Source organism: Glycine max, chromosome 9 (genome assembly GCF_000004515.6).
Source record: "Glycine max cultivar Williams 82 chromosome 9, Glycine_max_v4.0, whole genome shotgun sequence".
Lineage (NCBI taxonomy): Eukaryota > Viridiplantae > Streptophyta > Magnoliopsida > Fabales > Fabaceae > Glycine > Glycine max.
In genome coordinates, this window is record NC_038245.2 from 34,955,974 (window position 1) to 34,975,161 (window position 19,188).

Sequence of the window (19,188 nt, forward strand, 5' to 3'; positions counted from 1 at the left end):
ACTCTTCCTTCTTATGTTTCAAGGTATGCTTGAAGTCTTTCCAAGAAGAAGGCAGTTTATCAATTATAGATGAAACTGCAATGGATTCATTCATTTTCAAATCATGTTGAGTAAACTGACCCAAAATCCGCAGCAGTTCATTATATTGTTCCATAACAGGCCTCGAATCAATCATTTTGTAATTAAAGAAATTACTAACTAAGAATTTGTTACTTGAGGCATCTTCTGCCATATACTTGGATTCAAGAGAGTCCCATAATTCCTTAGCAGACTCAACATTTTGATAAATATCAAAGAGAGAGTCAGACATACCGTTCAAAATGTGTCCACGACAAATGTAATCGTCGTTCTCCCATTTCGAACGCTTCCTTATTTGATCCAGAGTTTCGTCTTCCATAAACACCGGCATTGGTGTACTCAGGCTGCATATGCTGGATTTTCATTATCCATGTCTGCATCTTCCTGTGTAAGATACTTTAGGGGAATTAGTGGACTTACAACAAACCGTTGAAGTTGATGAACCTTGAGAACTGGTTCAATTTGCTGCTTCCAAAGAAGAAAATTATCATCCGTAAATTTTGCCGTAACATGATAGGCAAAATTATTTGCAGTGCTGGAGGAGGAGTTCGCTGGACCTCTGGTCATCGAAACGACATTAATCAGTGACAAGGACATAGCAAACACAAGGAAACACAAACGTGAAACCTGATACGGAGATTGCAAGCAAAAAAAATCATGAGTCTGAGATGTGAGCTGAGAAACCGCAATGAAGGAAACGAAAAATAAGGATAAAATGCCATTGAAGGCATTAGGAAGCTCTGAATACCATGTAGATTTTCATTGAGGTGAGAGAGAAAAAGAGAAAACTAAACTATTATGAAACTATTATTGTATTTATGAATGAGTTAGTTACAACAGAATTACAAAGTAGAGTATATATAGAGTGTTCTAACTACCAAAGTAGTTAGCTTAACTAACTAACTCTTGTGCTGAGTTAGCAATGACTCAGCTATATCTACTATAATCTATTATTTGAGTACTAGCTTATCAGACTTCTATATGTTAACAAAACAGAAGTATTGAAATTTCCCATATGAGCATTGTATCCAACAAAGTCTTCTTCATATGCACAGCTAGGGAATCGAACCCTTGTCAGCAATTTTAAGGAACCCAACCATCTATCAACTGTGCTGGACCTTGTTGGTAATAAGACAACTCTTCGCCATTATTAAAAAACATATATCCATAATTTGGGTGAGCTTGTGCTGAGCAGTTACGAGTTTCTACCTTATAATTGACACAGGACAAGTGACGCATAAGCATTATTGGCTAATAATTAATTAAGTAAAACGGTCTAAACCAAACCAATATTAATCCAATTAAACTATAAAATAAACAGTCTAGCAAAAAGAGTTTACAACAACTCCAACAAGACTATCATGATTCATGATTACAACTTCATCCTGATGGAATATTCACTAGGTAGAACTAAAATAGACTTAGCATACAGCTCTTTTTTTATTGATTATTTTGATTGAGTTTCTATTAAATAATGTTAATTTGTAGTTTTTTTTTTTTGTTTACTGCACAACTTGTTTCTTCCACTCTCAATGTAGTGGTGGATCCTTCCAATCTTTCCGATGGTCTTCATTATTTTGAGGTCTATGGTATTGACTGCAAAGCTCCATGGCGTGGTCCTCTCTTCAGAATTCCAATTACCATAACAAAGCCCAAGGCCATAACTAACTAGCCTTCACATATTTCATTTTCAAAGATGTTATTCCGGCCAGGTGTGCATTAGTTGATTAAGTTTATTTTCATGCTTCTTTTTGCTAGTGTCCTTAATCTGTGTAACACTTTTTGTTATTTTCTTTATATTTTTTGATTCACTAGGCCATATAGAAAGGAGATACATAGAAGTGCCGCATGGTGCATCTTGGGCTGAAGTAACGATGAAAACATCAGGTTTTGACACAGTACGAAGATTTTATGTGGGTGCTGTTCAGGTACGACTTGAGGCTTGAAATTTTCTCAGATTGTGGTCAGTCTTGTTGACATGTTTTCTATGCCCAGCTGTGCCCACTGCGAAGACCTTTGAAATGGGAGACTTCTGTAAATTTTCCTTCTCTGCTGCCAAAAGCTTTTCCTTTAGGGTAGTAAGCAGTCAGACATTGGAACTAGTCATTTCTCAGTTTTGGCCTAGCGGTACAGGGAGTCATGAGACTGCGAGTGTGGATTTTGAGGTACTAGAATTCTTATTTAGATGAACTTCCCCCCCTCCCAGATGTTTGGAAATATTTTTCTGTTTCTTTTTGACAAACTGAAAGATCTTGTAGTTTTTTGAATTGCATGGTACATAATGATTATTCCTGTTGATATTGGAAGTTGATGTTGATAAATTGAATGCATCTCAATTCCTTTTTATCACCTTGCTTGTATTGTGTGATAATGGTTAATAGTTTGTCATTTTTATATCTATATAACAGATCAGGTACTTAAAATAACAAATGTTAAAAGGTGAAGGCTGTAGATATATAAATCTCACGAGGAATAAACATATGATTTTTTTCTTCAGCTTGATCCAGTAGTAGTTGTCCTTTCATATATTGCAGCCTCTGAAGCTATAATTTGATCTTTTTCTCTGAATTTTTTTTGCTTCACGTATAATCTCTTTTATAATGTGGGATATGATGTGTCATTTCATTCTACATTGAATATACAATCCTGCTGTCTACATAAAATTCCAGGTTGTTTTGCACGGGATAAAAGTCAATGAAGAAGAAGTTATACTTGATGGTAGTGACGCCCCTGTCAGGATTGATGCTGAAACTCTACTGGTATTTGAGGAACTTGCACCAGTGGCACTTCTAAACAAGGTCTTTTTAAAGCTCCCTCTCCCTATATTAATGCTATTTTGTCATGCTGTTGGTTTGGAAACCAATGAGATTTACCTGTTCTACTAATGTATATTAAACTTGCAGATTAGGGTTCCATATCGACCAATAAATTCTAAGATTATTGCACTTTCAACAGATCGTGACAAACTTCCTTCTGGAAAGCAGATACTGGCACTGACTTTGAAGTGAGTTATAAATATTATTGTGTCATTTGTCTTTAGATAATTTGGATAGCCTTTTCTCAGTATTCTGATTTTGCAGCTACAAGATCAAATTAGAAGATGGAGCTCAAATAAAACCTCACATACCTTTGCTAAATGACCGGATATATGAAACTAAATTTGAGTCTCAATTTTATATGATTTCTGACTCCAATAAGGTATATTAATATTTAATTTCCTTCTACTAAAAATGAATGAAATAGTTTACATTAGAGATTCTTTTGCACAATCCTATGAATAATAATAAGTTGCATGTAAGTTGTGCTCATATATAGAAATGCTGAGTTTTTTATATATATTTTTTTGTTGCAAATTTTCACCTAACTAATTGTAATGCACTAGTAGTCAGGGACTAAGTAGTGGGATTTATAACCTATTGGGTGAGAATGCACGTGTTAATCAGTAATGGGCATTTTCCAGACAATATCTGTTTCTTTGGTGTATTCCAACATCTTTTCTATTCTGGTAGCTCTTTGCACATGTTTGGAAATGCTTGTTTCCAAGGAGCTGGGAAAAAAAATAAAACGATTATTTCTCTAAAATAAACATGTACTTCGTTTGCTTCATATATTTTATCTCATGCTTTTTCTCTTCTGATTATAGCATGTATATTCAATTGGAGACGCATATCCAAGCTCTTCTAATCTTCCCAAAGGAGAATATATTTTACAGTTATATTTGAGGTACATGTTTCTTTCTGAGCATAAACCCTGGATGAGAGTGTGCATACTTGTTTGTTTCAATTGGAGCTTTCTATAGATCTGATGACATTATGGTGACTTTATAAATTTTGAAATATATTTCAATTCATAGGTTAGTGGTTGAATGCTACTAGTGAACTAATATTGTTAAGAGGACTTGGAGGCTTGATTTAGTTATCTATATCTGTAATAACAAAGTTAGCATATCACAAGTGTGCGTACTTGTTTGAGGATCGTAAAATATTTATACATAAAAGTGCATTCAACACAGTTCCTCGCTACCAAGTATTAGAGTATGCTGTTAGTCAACTATGAAAACAGTTCTGTAAACTAATTGTAAGGGTTGTTAGCTTTTGCTAACAACACCTATCTTAGAGTTGGTTAGAATCAGTTAAAGTTGGTTAGGTTCTGTTAGTTACAATTCTGTTAGTTAGTTACAACTTGTTACAATAACAGAACAGAGGTCTATATATACCTCTTTTATAACCTTTTGTAATCAACTTTTGATAATCAATAAAATTAGCCTTTATGTTCAACAAGTTTTCTCTCCCTTCTCTCTCTCAGTCTATTCAACATGGTATCTAGAGACATTTTTTCGAATTCCTAATTCCTTTACAAGGTCCAATGTTCTTCTGTGTTCATGGTTTTCGCTCCTACCAGTTCAGTTCCTCAATCATTTTCCAACTCTGTGGCTGAAAAACTCGATGATTCCAACTATCTTCACTGGCGTCAACACGTTGAACCAGTTATCAAGTCACACAGATTGCAACGTTTCGTGGTTAATCTGATTATTCCTCCTCATTATCTCATAGAAGATGATCGTTGCGGATCGTATCAACCCTGATTATGAAGTCTGGGAATTCCAAGATCAAACACTCCTGGTATGGCTACAGTCAACTCTTTCTAAATCAGTGTTGTCGCGTGTTCTTGGTCCAGATCATTCCTATTAGGTTTGAGATAAAATTCATGAGCATTTTATCCTTCACACGAAAACTCGAGCACGATAGCTTCGCACTGCCATGAGAGCAGTTACTCTTGACGGCAAAACAATTGAGGAGTACTTGCAAAAAATCAATGGGTTTGTGGATGAACTTGCGGGTGTTGGTGTCCCTGTTCGTCATGAGGAATACGTTAACGCGCTGCTTGAAGGACTGCCATCGGATTGTGCATCGGTGGTTTCTATTATCGAAAACAAAAAGCAAACTCCGTCCATTCACAGAGATTGAAGCGTTGCTCTACGGACATGAAACTCGACTCATGCGCTACAACAAAGAAGCACAGGTGATGAACTCTGCTTCGATAAATTACACGCAAGGCTATTTGTATCCAAACACCTATAAAATTGGTGATTCTGGTGGTTCTCGCAATGCATATGGTTGTGGTGGTAGTCGTGGTGCCTTTTCGGACTGTGGTGCGGGACATGGTGGTGGTGGCTCCGGCAGAGGTCATGGTGGTGGACGATTTGCAAATTTTCAATGTCAAATATGTCTCAAATTTTGGTACATGGCTAATGTTTGTCATTTTCGATCTGATGTGACCTTCCATCCTCATGAATCTTTAACTTTCATTGATCCTACTACATTACGTGTACAACCTATCCCATACTCTATTGGTTCAGTCAGAACCTCAAACACCTGGGTTAATCTGAATTCTAAGAATTTTGGTCCAAGTCATAGTCAGCCTAGTGCCATGCTCACTAGTTCAACCTCTCAAGGGAATTGGCAAGTTGGTACCACCTGGATTCCAGATTTTGGAGCTAGCTTTCATGTAACTGGAGACTCACAAAATATTAAACAATTCACCCACTTTGATGGACCAGATTAGATATTCATCTTTATTCATTTTTCACCATCAAATGCATGTTGTTTATCTCTTGGTCTATGTGGATGATATCATTCTAACAGGTAGTTCACCTTCACTAATACAACAGATTACATACAAGTTAAATACTGCTTTTTCACTCAAGCAGCTTGGTCATCTAGATTATTTCCTGGGTATAGAAATCAAGTATCTACCTAATAGTTCTATCCTTATGACTCAAACCAAATATATTAGAGATTTACTTCACAAGACTAACATGGCTAAAGCTCATTATATCTCTTCTCTAATGGTAACCAACTGCAAGTAGTCTCGACATGGTGCTGATGCTTTTCATGATCCAACCTTATACAGGTCTGTAGTTGGTGCATTACAGTATGCTACCCTTACTAGACCTGAGATCAATTTTGTTGTCAACAAATTTTTCTAATTTATGGCTGCTCTGTGACGCCCTCTACCCCTCACATATATGTACTAATAATAAAAGAAGTAAGAAATCAAAATTAATTAAAAGTTTTTAAAATAAATTTAAATTCAAGCCTTTCAAAAAGGTAAAAGACTCACATTCACTTTTCTAACATCATAATAAACTTGTCCAAATAAATAATAAATCATCTCAGCTCAAAATAAGGCCTTCTAAGACTTCATGCAATTAATATAGAAACCTATACCCTAATGCCACATCCTATCAGAGTAGTGTTCTTGTATCCTCTAGCATGAGGTTCTTCATAGTCATCCACTTATACATCTGTTCCCACGAACACAAAGTTCAAGATCATCACAGGATCCAAATACAAATAGCACACGGGGAGTGAGTTATCACATTCCTAACTAATAAAGAGAAACAAGACAACATGTAGGTATAAATATCATATAAACAAAATACAACTTACTTAAGCATAACTCACGTTATTTCACCACTTTGTCGCACAACATCACATCACAACACCACACGTCTTATTCGTTTTCACAACATTCACGTACTCAATGATCAAAACACAATATCACTAAATCAATCAATATCGATCAATACACAAGAGTTATGCAATAGATACACTAAGACTCAATCTTATATGCAATGTGGTACCATGTCAGTGAAAAACCTCATCGACGCCTAGGAGTACATGACAAGACAAACCACACACTAGTAAGTCAGGTCACTCTCACTAGGTAAAATCACAGGGAGACCAATCAGGGTCATGCTGTTTTGCGAGAATGTTCTAACCATATGGGATCAACATAGACTTAAAGGAGCACTCAAACTGCGTGTATTTCTGCCCAAGGCCTATACTCCAAAGAGTTCGTTAGGGCCTCTCCCTTCTGATTCAGGTTCAACCCAGAAAACATTTTAGCACACAGACTCTATCTATGAACTGTACAAAACATACGACTCCTCAATTCTTCTCAAAATAGTTTTTATCTCGTCACGCTTGTGATTAAACTTGTCGAGTCCCCACATTGGTTCCCATCACATTACTCGTCCCCCTTAAATGGTCTTAGGGGTTCACTCTTGCTTTTCGCATCTTTATCTTCATTTTTTTACCATCAGTAATTTTATTTCTTTGTGTAAAGCGAATTTCGACCGATTAATTGTGCTATAATCTCATTTTTATCATTGTAAAGAGAGTTTCCACCGATTAATTATGCTGTAATCTCACTTAATCATTGTAAAATAAAAATTCATTTGATCGTTTGTGTTGTAACCTCTGTTAATCTTTGAAAAATAAAGTTTCAACTGGTCATTTACTTTGCAAGTCCTCTTTTAATGAGTTAGAAAGTAACCAAGTGAAACCAAAACTAAAATCAACAAATAATCAAGCTTTTATCCATAAAAAATCGCTTGAATCCGTTCAAGGTCCAACGCCTTAACGGTCTCTTTTTCTTTTATCGATTAAAATGAACCTTTCAAAAGTCTAAAATCAACCCTACGCGTAACTTTCTTGCTTTCAAAAGAACTATGTAGGTCTGAGTTCCTCATCACAATTAAGGATATGTAGGAGAAAGAGCCACGCTCTTGTCGACCCCAAAAAGTAAAAAAAAAAAAACATAAAAAGGGAAAATAAACAAATATTAAAGGCATGATTTTGCACAATTGATTAAAGGCCGTCGTCCCTTGAGGTGGACGTCTGGGGTGCTAATACCTTTCCTGCATGTAAACAACTCTCGAACCTTTTATCCTTTAAATTCGTAGACCCCTTTTGGTTTTTGTAACGTTTTCCTCAAATAAATGTTGGTGGTGACTCCGCACATTTTCCTTACCTGGAAGATGCACCTGTGAGCCTCGCGTCACCCTCCCGCCGAAGGGTAGGTTGCGACATCATGCATCCATGGTTCAATACTTAAGAAGAAAAAAAAATAATGGTGAGAAAGAAAAGAAACCTGAACAGTAATCCTTTTCTCATTGTAAACAGCTTCACTAAGAACAAGATTTTTAACAATAGCGTCTTTTTTATCCTTGGCAATGAAAAAACCATCATGTCTATAGGGTTGAACCATAACCTTGCTACCTCCCTTCATTCCACCTCTGTTGCCACCACGGCCACCACCCCTTCCTCCTCCATTGCCACCACCACCTCTAGCTTTGAAGGGTGTGCCCCTGTCTCCCCCTCTTCCTCCACCACCCCTTCCTCTGCCTCTGTCACCTTTACCACTACCCCTGAACCTACCGCTACCACCAAAACCACCACGACCTATACAAATTCAAACACTTGCCAACAAAAAAAAACTATTAGAAAATTAAGGATGTAAAGTAGAATATTTCAAACCTAAGTTTAGTAATTTTAGTTATAAAAGAAACTGTGGGTGGGTACCCCAGTGGTGTGGTTGACCTTCTTGTCAAAGACAAGACCTTTCAAATGCTCTGTGTCATCGACGATGTTGCAGAGCTTCTTCACGATCTTGACATCGCAGAGATTAACCATGTTGGGCTTGGCGGCATCCATGATGAAGAGAACGACATTGACGACGAGGGAAGCGAGGAGCGTGGAGTATTAGTTGATGACCTTGTGACGCTGAGGTGGTGGCTTGGGAACCCTAGAAGGGGAGTCAAAGAGTGAGATAGGAAATCAAAGAGTGAGAGCGCGAGGGAGAAATGAAATATTAAAACCAGTGAAAAATATTACAAAACTATCTTAGAATGACAGCCTTTTAAGACAGTTTTTGGAAAACCATCGTAAAGCTGTTGCATTTATTTACAAAAATGCCACTGTGTTTCTTTCTAAGTCGGTTTCTTATCAACCAAAGTAAAATCAATGTTGTAAAAAGTGATTTTTCTAGTAGTGAATAAGTCAACCATAAACCCTAAACTAAGTCGTAAACCCTAAACTAACTGGACTCTAAATCCTAAACCCTAAAAACTAAACACTAAACAGTAGCCCTAAACACTAAAACCTTAACTAAATAAGCCCTAAACACCAAAACCTTAACTAAATAAGCCATAAACCCTAAAACCTAACCATAAATTAAGTCAATCCTAAACCCTAACAACTAAACCAAAAACCATAAATCATAAACCATGAACCTCAAACTCGAAAATAACTAAACCCTAAACTCCGTAAATCATAAATCACATAAATATTTCTTCCTTTTATGTTTGGTGAAGTTGCCTTTTTTTCTAATCTAAATATATTGAACAACTCATGAATACGTAAAAGAAATAATTATATGAACGTCCATTGAAAGACACATTAATTACCACATTACATGTGTTATCCATGTTGTCACAACTATGTAAGTTACAAACATTGTGCAAACAATAACAAAAGGTTCAATCTTCTCCTAAATCAACATAGTGTGTAGTCAACCTCATCAAATTGGTATACTGGTGCATTCTACTAATATAAGGAGTAGGCCACTATTTTGGATGATAATGACAATGTGTTGACCATAACAAAGTTGTTGGCGGCAAGGGACAACCATTTCTTAGAAATACCTATTACATTGACAAATACACATTCAAATGTTCACAACATATTTTATAATAAAAAATTAACTAATAAGATGATCATTGTTTTATCTGAACAAAATGATTGTCATACACATGACCAATACATATAATGTGATGTACAAAACTATCTCTTGGTGGTTGACTTCTAAGAGGAAAAAATGTAATTCTTTGTTGGAGAGAAATAGAAACAAGGATGACATTATACCTTGATGCAATCACATAACCCATGTCGGTTATATTCATCCACTTATCCATGGTAACCTACACGTAATAATTTTAATTAGTATTATTTACATAAATTTTATCCATGAATACGTAACAAAAAACTTATATACCATGGATATAAGTAGCGACCGCTTTAACTCCTTATATCTGTCTATGCCACCAAGGAGGTGCATATACTCATCAGATTGTGCAAGTTCTTTCAACAAATGGTTACGAACCAAAGACCATGAATCTTCATGTAATGCATCCACATACTCCCAGTAAGACGGATAACGCTTCGTTGATCTTTGTTGTTTGCTTATTTGTTTCTTTTGAGCACCTTTTGTTTGACCTTTTCAAGAGGAACACACATAGAATTTAGATCAGGGTAGGTAATTTTTCAAAGTTTACTCTTTAGAGTCACTTTGCCACATACATCAAGCTCTTCAAACCACTTGGATATGACTTCTATCTTTTTGGTTATGTTGACTTCGGGTTCAGATAAACCTTGGTCTAAAAAACTTCGCTTCCACCAAAACATATGGATTGTGTCAAGTGGTATGCTACCAAGAACATATCTAGCCAGCTCACATACACATGGAAGACCATGAGTAGTTCTCATTATACATCCACAACGAGAATTGTAAATGTCAACATAATTTACACGCTCAAACTTTGCAGCAATCTGGTTTAGCGCATACCTTGATACCATGCCAATTAGTTTCTTGTATAAGGTAACTTTAAAAACATGTCCAACCACATGTGTACTTGTCTCAAAAGATGCCTTAATTTCAGTGTGTTGCAAAGTGATCTTCCCAAACACTACATAGGTCTCTAAGGCTATTTTGCAGTAGTCTCTTTAAGGCCCAATATGCAGACTCAACCTTGCATTTGAAAAAAACATAATTATTTTTATCCATTGATGTCTTGTTATTAAAACCAATATATATTTATAATTTTCATACCTGTTAGTTGTTGTGTTTCCTAGATGCATCACCTTATTCGTCTAGGCCTTAACAAATCTTTGGTTATAGGCAATTAATCCTATTTGTTTGACATAGTCAATAAACATTGACCATGGTAAGCAAGAAATTTGAAACTTCATAATGCAGTCATCGAACTCTTGCTTAGAAGGACAATCCACCACACTCTCTCATGATTGATGTGTCATTATTTTCTCCTATTTCTTAACCCTTTTTGTCACCATTTTAATTACTGATTAGCCCTAATTGTTAAATTAAATATGCAGTTTTATCATTTGGGCCTACTTGACTAATTTTGTGTTTTTAATTTAATTTCAAGAGAATTATAAGCAATTGAGCTTGGATCCAGAATTGGGCTGACCCGGCTTGGACTTGAAGAGAGCAGACAATTTTATTTTAATTTGTCCAATTTTATTTTATTCAGTCCAGTTTTATTTTATTTCGTTTTTGGGCTTGGACTTAAAACAGATTTGTAAGCTTTGGGGTTGAGGACATATATAACAGCACCAGGGTTTTAGTAGAGGGGAGACGGTTGGCATAGAAGAAGAATTTTAGGGTTTTTCATGTTACTATTCACGCGCACTGTTCACGTAGCAATAAATTTCGTTTTCTGCTTCAATTTGCAATTTCGTTTTCTGCTTCTGCCCTTGAATTCATTTTCGTTTTCTGCTGATTAATGGAAGGATGAGTTTCCAGTGTTGTTTTCTCTTGAGGATCAAGCACAACTCTCTTTGAGGTTTTGTTATTACTATTGAATTCTGTTCAGTTTTCCCCTTCACCAATTGCTCTGTATTTGTTGCTATTAATCCATGTATGCTTAATGCTTGATTAATTGTCTCTGTGCTTAATTTACATTCATGCTTAATGATCAATTTCGTTCATGCTTAATGGACATGTGAGAGGGATTAATTGGTGTATGTGTTGCTTAATCACATAATGACAGCCTTATGTTAATTTTCGCTTAGTAAATTAATTTCGGGTTGGATTAAGTGGTTGGACTGATTAGGGATAAATTTTCGTAACCTAGGATAAGAGATTTGCTTTTGAATCAAGGGGAAACAACATGTTTTAATTTTGTTATTTTCTTATTCAAGTTTTCTTGCTGTTTAAATTACAAAAACAAACAACCCCCCCCCAACTTCGTTACTGTTTGATTAACATATGTTATGAACGTTTGGTTTATCATTGCTCACTGAGAGACGACCTAGGATCACTTCCTAGATACTGCATTTTTAATGTTTATTTGATTCGGGTACGGCCTCGATCAATGATTCCATGACATAATTCCATGCATTTTTTTACTCACAAAGGTTTTACATTTTACCTTCATATTCTTAACAATGTGAAACCGACACAACAAGTTGGTTGCCTAAGGGAAAACAATTTTCATTGCATTCATTGATGTTGAATCTCTAGCGATAACAATAACTTGAGGGATTGCATCACGTCTCAGAAAAACACCTCGAAACCGTTCCAGAGCTCAAACAACATTGTTTATACATTCTCCCTCCAAATAGGAAAATATAGTTGAAAATGTCATCCTAGTTGGTGTCATACCAATAATGTCAAGTAAAGACAGTTTGTATTGTTGGACAAGTGGCCTCAATAACTTAAGAGGGAGGTGAATTAAGTTAAAAAAATTCTCATTTAATTGACTTCTATATCCCCTTTTAAACCTATATGTTAAGAATATTGAAGATGAAGATGAAAGTTATATCAACAAAATACTTCAAGTGTGCAAGATAAATAAAATATGCAAGATAAAGTAATCAAGATAGAGAAGAAAGGAATGTAAAATCAGTTTATCCTGGTTCGGCCACTTCCTGTGCCTACGTCCAGTCCTCAAGCAACCCACTTGAGATTTTCACTAACTTTGTAAAAATCCTTTTCACAACTTCTGAACAGCCGAGGGATCCCTTTCCCTTGTGTTCAAGAAACTCACAATTCAAGAGACAAACAACCTCTTGATCTCAATAGTCTTTAAAGAAAGTACAAATGTTTTTCTCTCTTTTAGAGAAGAAGATACAAGATGAAGTTCTTAGAAGAATCCTTAATTGATTTTCAAGTGTTTGACCAATGATTTGTTTTTTAGAGGATAAGACAATAAGGTTCTGAAAAAACTCTCTAAAAACTTCCATAGATAAGTCACGTATTTATAGGACCTTGGTGGCTTTTCAAAAACTTATGAAGGGATGTGATTTTTCAAAGTAACTTTTAAAATTTCCTCACTGGTAATCGATTACACAATTATTTAATAAGGAGTCATGACATTTTAATTTGAATTTTTGTAGTTCTGTTATTGGTAATCGATTACAAACAAGTGGTAATCAATTACAACTTTCAAATTTCAAATTTCAAATTTCAAACTTTCTGAAAAAAGCTTTTTAAAACAATTTTGCTTTTGGTAATCGATTACAATGCCTGGTAATCGATTGCTAGTGGAAAAATGTCTTTTTTAGAAAATATTAAAAATATTTTAAAACCTCTTTATGATCAATTTAAAAACTGTTATGATGCTAAACATTTGCAATCACTAAGAGACTCTTTTAACAAAGATAGACTAAGACTTAGCTTTCTTCTTGATCTTTGTTTTCTTTGTCTTGATTTGGACTTGAAATAAAACTTATGTTGATTTTGTCTTGGCATCATGAAAACCTTCATACACATGCATTCATATTCTCCCCCTTTTTGATGATAAAAACCACCTGAAATCATTTACTAAAAAATATTTCTTTTGCGAGACGATCACTCCCCCTTAATTTTGCAATCATTGCTTAGCAGAAAATATTTTCAGAAAGGTTTGCAAAAAAAAATAATATATACCCTGTACCTTACATGATTCTCTCCCTCTTTGGCAACATCAAAAAGAAGAATGCACCGAAATAGAAACAATCATTCACATAATAACCAATCAATGATAGAGGAATCAACCAAGTGCTAAACATACCAATCAGAGCAAGTCCAAAACAGTATTTATAAATGACCAAAGCATTCATAAAAGAAGCAACCAAGTTCGAAACATATCAAGTCTTAAAAAATAGTATGAATGACCAAAGCATTCACAGAAAAATAGCCAAAGAAGAAATAAACAGCAAGTCCAAAATAGAAATATAAAGAACCAAATCTGAAACAAACCCAATGTAGAAAGTTTGAAATATCAAGGAAATTAAAGACAGATAATGCTAGAAATCAGGACAAATATGTGATTATAAGTAATCAATATACAATTAAGCAATCAAAAACATTTATGAGTATGAACAATCATGAAAAACAACCATCAAATGCAATTATTATAAACATTCAAAGTAATCAATCATCATAAATAAGCAAAACAACCATTTCACTCAACCAAAGTAAACAATAATCATAATCAAGCATGAAAAATAACTATCATACACAATCATTTTACTCAACCAAAGTAAACAATCATCATAATCAATCATGAAAAATAACTATCAAACACAATCATTTTACTTAACCAAAGTAAACAATCATCATAATCAATCATGAAAAATAATCAAAGTTGAACATTCATCATAATCAAGCATGATAATTAAACAGTATAAACATCCAAAGTGGCTAGGATTCTAAGGTATTTAGGTCTATGAGACCTAATTCTCTTTTAATAGCAAAGAAGTTTTCTTTGGGGAGAGGTTTTGTGAAGATATCAGCTAACTGATTCTTTGTGTCAACAAATTCTAGTATGCAATCCCCTTTTTGAACATGATCTCGAAGGAAGTGATGCCTTATTTCAATATGCTTTGTTTTAGAGTTCAGAATAGGATTTTTGGACAGATTAGTTGCACTTGTATTGTCACAGCTGATAGGTATATGATCAAGTTTTAAACCATAGTAAGAAAGTTGTTGTCTCATCCAAAGGATTTGTGCACAACAACTTCCAGCAGAAATATATTTCGCTTCTGCAGTTGATAAGGCAACATTATTTTTCTTTTTACTATGCCATGATACTAGAGCAAAACCAATAAAATGACAAGTGTAACTTTTCCTATCAGTTTTGCATCCAGCAAAATCAGAGTCAGAGTATCCTGCTAAGTTATAAGAGGAATTCTTAGGATACCATAACCTTAGATTTATAGTGCCTAACAAATATCTCATTATTCTTTAATGGCACTTAGGTGAGATTCTTTGGGATTTGCTTGATATTTTGCACACATACAAACATTATATATCAAGTCTACTTGCTGATAAATAAAGAAGAGATCCGATCATACCTCTATATTTCTTTATGTCTATTGACTGACCGGTTTCATCTTTATCCAGATAGCAAGCAGTGCTCATAGGAATGGCCATGTGTTTAGCATTTTCCATCCCAAACCTATTAATTAGTTATGTGCAATATTTTGACTGACTAATAAATATTCCATTCTTTGTTTGCTTTATTTGTAGTCCAAGGAAGAAATTTAACTCACCCATCATGGACATTTCAAATCCATTTTGCATATCTTGAGAGAATTCTTTGCATAGAGAATCATTAGTTGACCCAAAGATTATATCATCAACATATATTTGTATTAAGAAAATATCATGCAATTTTCTTTTGATAAAGAGTGTGGTATCAACCTTTCCTCTTGTAAAGCCCTTTTCTAAAAGAAATTTGCTCAATCGTTCATACCAAGCCCTAGGGACTTGTTTCAAATCATATAGAGCCTTTTTCAATTTAAAGACATGATTGGGGTTTTCTGAGTTTTCAAAATCAGGAGGTTGATCAACATAAACATCTTCTTGGAGGAAACCATTTAAAAAAGAACTTTTAACATCCATTTGATAAAGTTTAAAATCCATTATGAAAGTAAAGGCTAATAACATTCTAATGGCTTCTAACCTGGCTACTAGAGCATATGTTTCTTCATAATCTATTCCTTCTTCTTGATTATACCCTTTAGCCACTAATCTAGCCTTGTTTCTAATAACAATTCCATGTTCATCCAATTTGTTTCTAAAAACCCATTTAGTTCATATAACTGGATGATCATTAAGTTTATCAACTAATTCCCAGACCTAATTTCTTTCAAATTGATTCAACTCTTCTTGCATAACAATGATCCAATGTTCATCAATTATGGCTTCATTTAAGTTTTTTGGTTCAATTAAAGAAACAAAAGCCATATTATTGCATGCATCTTTGAGAGAGTGTCTAGTTGTTACCCTTTTGATATGTCACCGATGATATTATCAAGAGGATGATATCTTGAAGTTCTCCACTCTTTTGGAAGATCTTTATTTGTACTTGTTTTAGTTTCATCAATTTGAGAGTCTTCATTATTTCCATTTCCTTTGCCTTTGTGCCCTTCCTTATGAATGTGCATATCTTCTAAAGAATTTGTAATATCATCAAGTGTTTCCTCTCTTGGCCTTATAGGGTTAGTCTCATAAAAAACAACATGAATAGATTCATCAATAATCATAGTTCTCTTGTTATAAATTCTAAAAGCTTTATTATTTGAGGAATAGCCAAGGAATATACCTTCATCTGATTTTGCATCAAACTTACGTAAGTTGTCTTTCCCATTGCTTAACACAAAACACTTGCATCCAAAAACATGAAGATGAGAAATGTTTCGTTTTCTTCCTTTGTACAATTCATATGGTGTTTTCTTTAAGATAGGTTTGATTAAAGCTCTATTCATTATATAGAATGCAATATTAATAGCTTCAACCCAAAAATACTTAGGAAGATTTGTATCATTTAACAAAGTTATAACCATTTCTTCTAAAGACCTATTTTTTCTCTCAACAACTCCATTTTGTTGAGGGTTCTAGGAGCAGAAAAATTATGTTCAATACCATTTTCATCACAAAATAATTCAAAATTTTTATTTTCAAATTCTCTTCCATGATCACTCCTAATGGATACAATGTTAAGATTTGTCTTGTTTTGAATGAGTTTAGCAAGTTTCTTAAAAGCATGAAAAACATCACTTTTGTGAGTAAGAAATAATGTCCATGTAAATCTTGAATAATCATCAACTATAACAAGGGCATAGTAATTTCCACCAAAACTCATGGTTCTAGAAGGACCAAAGAGATCCATATGCAAAAGTTGTAAGGGTTGAGTGGTAGAAACAATATTTTTTTTTATTTGAAAGAGACTCTTACTTATTTTCCTTTTTGACATGCATCACATAATCTATCTTTTTCAAATTTGAGTTTTGGTAACCCGATTACTAAATCTTTAGAAATTAATTTATTTAAATGAACCATATTTATATGAGCAATTCTCTTATGCCATAACCATGAATCATTATCTTTGCTTAAAAAGCATTGAACATGATTTGATGTTTTATCTAAATTTATCATGTATACATTATTAGTTCTATATCCTATATGTTTTATATTCTTGTCATGTTTATTTTCAATGAAACAATTGTGAGAATCAAATGATACTAGAAAGCCTTTATCACATAATTGGCTAACACTTAGTAAACTATGCTTGAAACCATCAACAAGTAAAACAATTTCAATGGAGGTAGATAGATTTGTACATTTTTTCCGATTCCAAGAATTTTACCTTTGTTGTTGTCTCCATAAGTCACGTATCCACTTTTCTTACGAGATATATGAGTAAATTTTGATGCATCTCCCGTCATGTGTATAGAGCATCCGTTATCAATGTACCAGCTTTTCTTCAAGAAATCCTTCATTTAGATAATTATGTTTTTGACTTAGGTACCCAAATTTTCTTGGGTCCTTGAATGTTAGTTTTGATAAAAGATCATTTTGGAACCCATATCATTTTAATATTATTACTATTTTTCCTAAAATAGCATGTAGATGCACTATGTCCTTTCTTTCCACAGTAAAAACATGTCAGGAAAGGAGAACTATTCTTTTGAGTAGATACAAAGAAGTTTTTATACAATTTTTGTTGTTTGTCAGCTCAATATCCTAATCCAGCCTTATCAAACACACATCTTTGTTTTCCTAGTATAATGTCTAAATTATTTTTGCCAATAGTAAATTTGGCAAGAGAATTTTTTAGATCTTTGATTTCTTCTTTAAACTTGTTATAGTATTTACATGAGTTAGATGCTTTATTACTATTTAGTATCATTTTTATGGTAAAAGACTTATTTGTATCAATTGTTTTTAAAGTTTTGACTTCAATTCTAAGATTTTCTAGTTCTTCATTTAATTTCAAAACTTCTTTTTCTAAATTTGAAATATTTTTCTTAGAAAATGAAACCAGTTTGGCAAGTTTGACTGATTCTTTATGCAAGTCAATGAATGCATCTTGAAGTTCATAAAAGGAAATAGATAAGTTATTGTTAGAAGATGTTACTCTTCTTCACTTTCATAGTTTTTAGTCATGAGACTTAGATTCATAAATTCATTTTTTGAGTCTCCGGATGAATCCATATTGTTATCTTCCCAAGTGATGTAAGCTTTCTTTGCTTTCTTATCTTTGAAGGTTTTCCTGTCAGATTTTTTCATTCTTCTCTTGGAACTAAGGCAATCAACTCTTAGATGTCCATGTTAATTACATTCATAACACTTTGGAACAGAAGATGAATTTTCTCCTTTTTTCTTTGGATTGAAGTTTGTTCTTCTTTGATTTCCTTTGTTCCTTAGAAATTTATTGAATCTCTTTATGAAGAGACTGAAATCATCATCTTCTTCTATTTCATTCAAGTCTTCTTTGTCACTTTCTTCTTGAATGGAAGATGAGGCTTTAAGTGCAATTCCTTTTTTTTGTCATTTTCTTCATGTTGGTTTAGTCTCATAAGTTCCATTTCATGTTTCTAAAGCTTTCCAAACAAAGTTGCAAGAGACATGTAAACGAGATCTCTCGATTCTGCAATTGCAGTTACCTTTGGTTGTCATTCCCTGCTTAAACATCTTAGTACTTTGTTAATGAGATCCTCGTTAGGAAATATCTTTCCTAATGATGCAGATGATTAACTATATGTGTGATTCTCTTTTGCATATCATGTATGGTCTCATTTTGATTCATTCTAAAAAGTTCATATTCATATGTTAGGGTGTTTATTCTAGATCTCTTAACATATGTTGTTCCTTCATGGGTTACTTGTAGTGTATCCCACATTTCTTTTGCATTCTTACAATTTGAGACTCTAAAGTATTCATCCATTCCTAATGCAAAGGTAATTATATTTTTAGCCTTTAAGTTATATTGTACCCTTCTTCTTTCCTCTTCATCCCATTGTTCCCTAGGTTTTTCTATAGTTGCATTTCCCACTACCATTGTAAGGATGTAAGGACCGATTTCAATAGCTTCCTAGATGTTTAAATCTATAGCCTCTATGAAGATTTGCAAGCGGGTTTTCTAGTAATGATAACCCACACCATTAAATATAAGAGGCCTATTAATGGAGTTTCCTTCCAAAAATAGGAAGTTTGATGAGGCCATAATTATTCTTGAAGTTTCTAAACTTTATA

At 33.9% G+C, this 19,188-nt stretch overlaps 1 protein-coding gene across 2 annotated transcripts; it reads left to right on the forward strand.

Moving 5' to 3' along the window:
* Window positions 1-1,759: 1,759 nt before the first annotated feature.
* LOC102663765 (tripeptidyl-peptidase 2) lies at window positions 1,760-11,389 on the forward strand. 2 transcript variants are annotated; one of them, XM_026123759.2, is made up of 8 exons: window positions 1,760-1,790; window positions 1,894-2,006; window positions 2,074-2,243; window positions 2,748-2,876; window positions 2,982-3,082; window positions 3,159-3,276; window positions 3,722-3,801; window positions 11,090-11,389. In XM_026123759.2, the coding sequence occupies exons 3-8, from the start codon at window positions 2,100-2,102 to the stop codon at window positions 11,097-11,099; spliced, it is 582 nt and encodes a 193-aa protein (XP_025979544.1). In that variant the 5' UTR covers window positions 1,760-1,790; window positions 1,894-2,006; window positions 2,074-2,099; the 3' UTR covers window positions 11,100-11,389. The 2 variants fall into 2 exon arrangements, with proteins under 2 accessions (XP_025979544.1, XP_006588215.1); XM_006588152.4 differs by lacking the exon at window positions 11,090-11,389 and having other exon boundaries at window positions 3,722-4,089.
* The last annotated feature ends 7,799 nt before the right edge of the window (window positions 11,390-19,188 follow it).